The sequence below is a fragment of the Verticillium alfalfae genome, genomic scaffold (genome assembly GCF_000150825.1).
Source record: "Verticillium alfalfae VaMs.102 supercont1.18 genomic scaffold, whole genome shotgun sequence".
Lineage (NCBI taxonomy): Eukaryota > Fungi > Ascomycota > Sordariomycetes > Glomerellales > Plectosphaerellaceae > Verticillium > Verticillium alfalfae.
Window position 1 is genome coordinate 150,019 of NW_003315021.1, and position 2,384 is coordinate 152,402.

Below are 2,384 nucleotides of genomic sequence, written 5' to 3' on the forward strand. Positions count from 1 at the left end.
CCATCGAGAAGCGTGCTCCGTCGAGACGCCTGTGACATTGGTTTCTGCACCGAGGGCACCGGCACCACCGGTGGTTGCCGGCGGTCCCCACCACCACCGTCACCTCGCTCGCTGACTACCAGGCCGCGCTCGAGGCCGAGGGTGCCGCCATTATCGTTGTCGACGGCGCCATCTCCGGCAGCGCCCGCATCCGCCTCGCCTCCGACAAGACCGTCATTGGTCTCCCCGGCTCGTCCGTCACCGGCATTGGCCACTACATCAACAAGCAGTCCAACGTGATCCTGAGGAACCTCAAGATCTCCAAGGTCGTCGCCGCCAACGGTGACGCCATTGGCATCCAGGAGTCCACCAACGTCTGGGTCGACCACTGCGACCTCTCGTCCGACCTCGACAGCGGCAAGGACTTCTACGACGGTCTGCTTGACATCACTCGTGCCTCGGACTTCATCACCGTGTCCAACACCTACCTGCACGACCACCACAAGGCCTCGCTCATCGGCCACAGCGATAACAACGCTGCGCAGGACACTGGCAAGTTCCACGTCTCCTACATCAACAACCACTGGGAGAACACGGGCTCGCGCAACCCCTCGGTCCGCTTCGGCACCGCCGTCCACATTGTCAACAACCTCTACGAGAACGTTGGCCTCACCGGTGTTAACGCCCGCATGGGCGCTCAGATCCTCGTCGAGTCGACCTCGTTCGTCAACTCGGCCAACCCCATCGTCTCGCGCGACTCGGACGAGACGGGCTTCGTCGTCGTCAAGGACGTCATCGGCGCCGACGACAACGCCGTCCCCGAGGGCACCCTGACCTCGGTCCCCTACGCCTACACCGCCCTCGGCTCCGCCAACGTCGGCTCCGTCGCCCAGACCGCCGGCCAGAAGCTCACCTTTGACGGCTCCTCCGCTCCCGCTCCCGCCCCTGCCCCCGAGACCCCCGTCGAGTCTGCCCCTGCTACCCCCACCGCGCCCGTCGAGGAGACCCCCGAGGCCCCCGTCGAGTCCGCCCCTGCTACTCCCACCGCGCCCGTCGAGGAGACCCCCGAGGAGCCCGCCACGCCCGTCGAGTCCGCTCCCGCCACCGAGCCCTCCGCCCCCGTCGCTGACGACGAGGAGGTCGAGGAGGTGTGCACCCGCCGCCGCGTCAAGAAGAGCCTCCGCCTCCGCCGCAAGGCTCTCCGCGCCTAAACTGGTGCCATGACTGTACGAGGATGAAAGGAAAAGACGGATGAAGCTGAGAGCCCGAGGTGCGGGAAATTTCGGGGCGCCCATTGCATCATTTTCCCCCCTTTTGCAAGCGAGCGCCTGAACGTTTTTGTTGTATATAGTTCTTTCTTTGAGGCACAGAGTGCTTGTCAATACAGTTGCCGGTTCCAACCATTTCCCTCCTTTTGATGCCATGTGTGTTTGCATGTAGAGCGGGTTGTCGCAGGAGGCACTTTGTGCACCATGGCTCGTCATTCCTGGTTCTTGAGAAGAGAACAGAGCGAATCGACCATATCGAGGCAAGCTCTGGCCTCCAGATGGCACTTCAACTCGGAAAAAAATCGACTCATCTGGAAAGGACTCATGATCACTCATTCATCTATCTACCCTACACCCCCACGAGCATGGACGAAGTACGAAGCCACGTGCCATCTTGTCAAGGCGTTGACTCGGCCGACAGCCGGACAAGAGGGCATCCAACTTCACCAATACGACAACAGTAGACAACGTTGCAATCTCCTCCTATCGACCCCAAACCGGGTTACGCTCCCACTTCTGGAGGGTCCGGACCACAGGACGAGCGATCGGCAAATCACCATCCCCTCAGCCTGCACGTGCCGGGTATCCCGGCGACGACCACTACCTCACCCGGCTCTTGGCCCGGGCGCACGTGTTGAACAGCGCCGACAGGTGAGGGGGAGCCAATTGTCTGTTGTCGGCTATGCAGGAACAGCGTCGCGTTCGTCGTGCTGCACTCAACAGCACCGGCCGGCCAGTTCTCCGGTCGCTCGTGTCGTTATCCGCCATCGGGCCAGGCATTGCAGATCAACAGTCGAATTGACAGTAATACGACGCAATAAATAAGAGGCCGTCTGACCGTTGCCTTGCGACCATGTCCTGCCTCACCCTCCATCTCATAGAAGCCGCAGGCTCATTTGCTTGGATCCTGGTCGCCGGACGCAGCGCCCTCTCACCATGAGCTTCTTCGCCCCCGTTCTCGCCATCCTGGCTCTTACCGGCGTCGCCCGCGCAGCGGCCGGTGCGTCGCTTGACCCTGTCCAGCCCGTTCTCTTGCCCGACGGCGCCTATGCGAAGAACCCGCTTTCGCATCTTGGCGGCAATGGCCCGTCCTCTTCTGGTAAGCCGACACGTCCTTGAGATGCTACGATTGACGAG

General features: G+C 62.0%; 2 protein-coding genes across 2 annotated transcripts in view; both read left to right on the plus strand.

Annotated features, from left to right (window-relative positions):
* VDBG_10041 (pectate lyase) overlaps nt 1-1,190 on the plus strand; it is a gene marked incomplete at both ends in the record, with an annotated part of 1,383 nt that extends 193 nt beyond the window's left edge. The window contains one exon of the mRNA XM_002999701.1: nt 123-1,190. Coding sequence (XP_002999747.1) covers nt 123-1,190 — 1,068 coding nt within the window. The remainder of the gene's footprint in view (nt 1-122) is intronic.
* Nucleotides 1,191-2,183: 993 nt separating this feature from the next.
* The window catches only part of VDBG_10042 (thiamine-repressible acid phosphatase pho4), a gene marked incomplete at both ends in the record, with an annotated part of 1,634 nt that continues 1,433 nt past the window's right edge, over nt 2,184-2,384 (plus strand). Inside the window, one exon of the mRNA XM_002999702.1 lies at nt 2,184-2,264. Coding sequence (XP_002999748.1) covers nt 2,184-2,264 — 81 coding nt within the window. The remainder of the gene's footprint in view (nt 2,265-2,384) is intronic.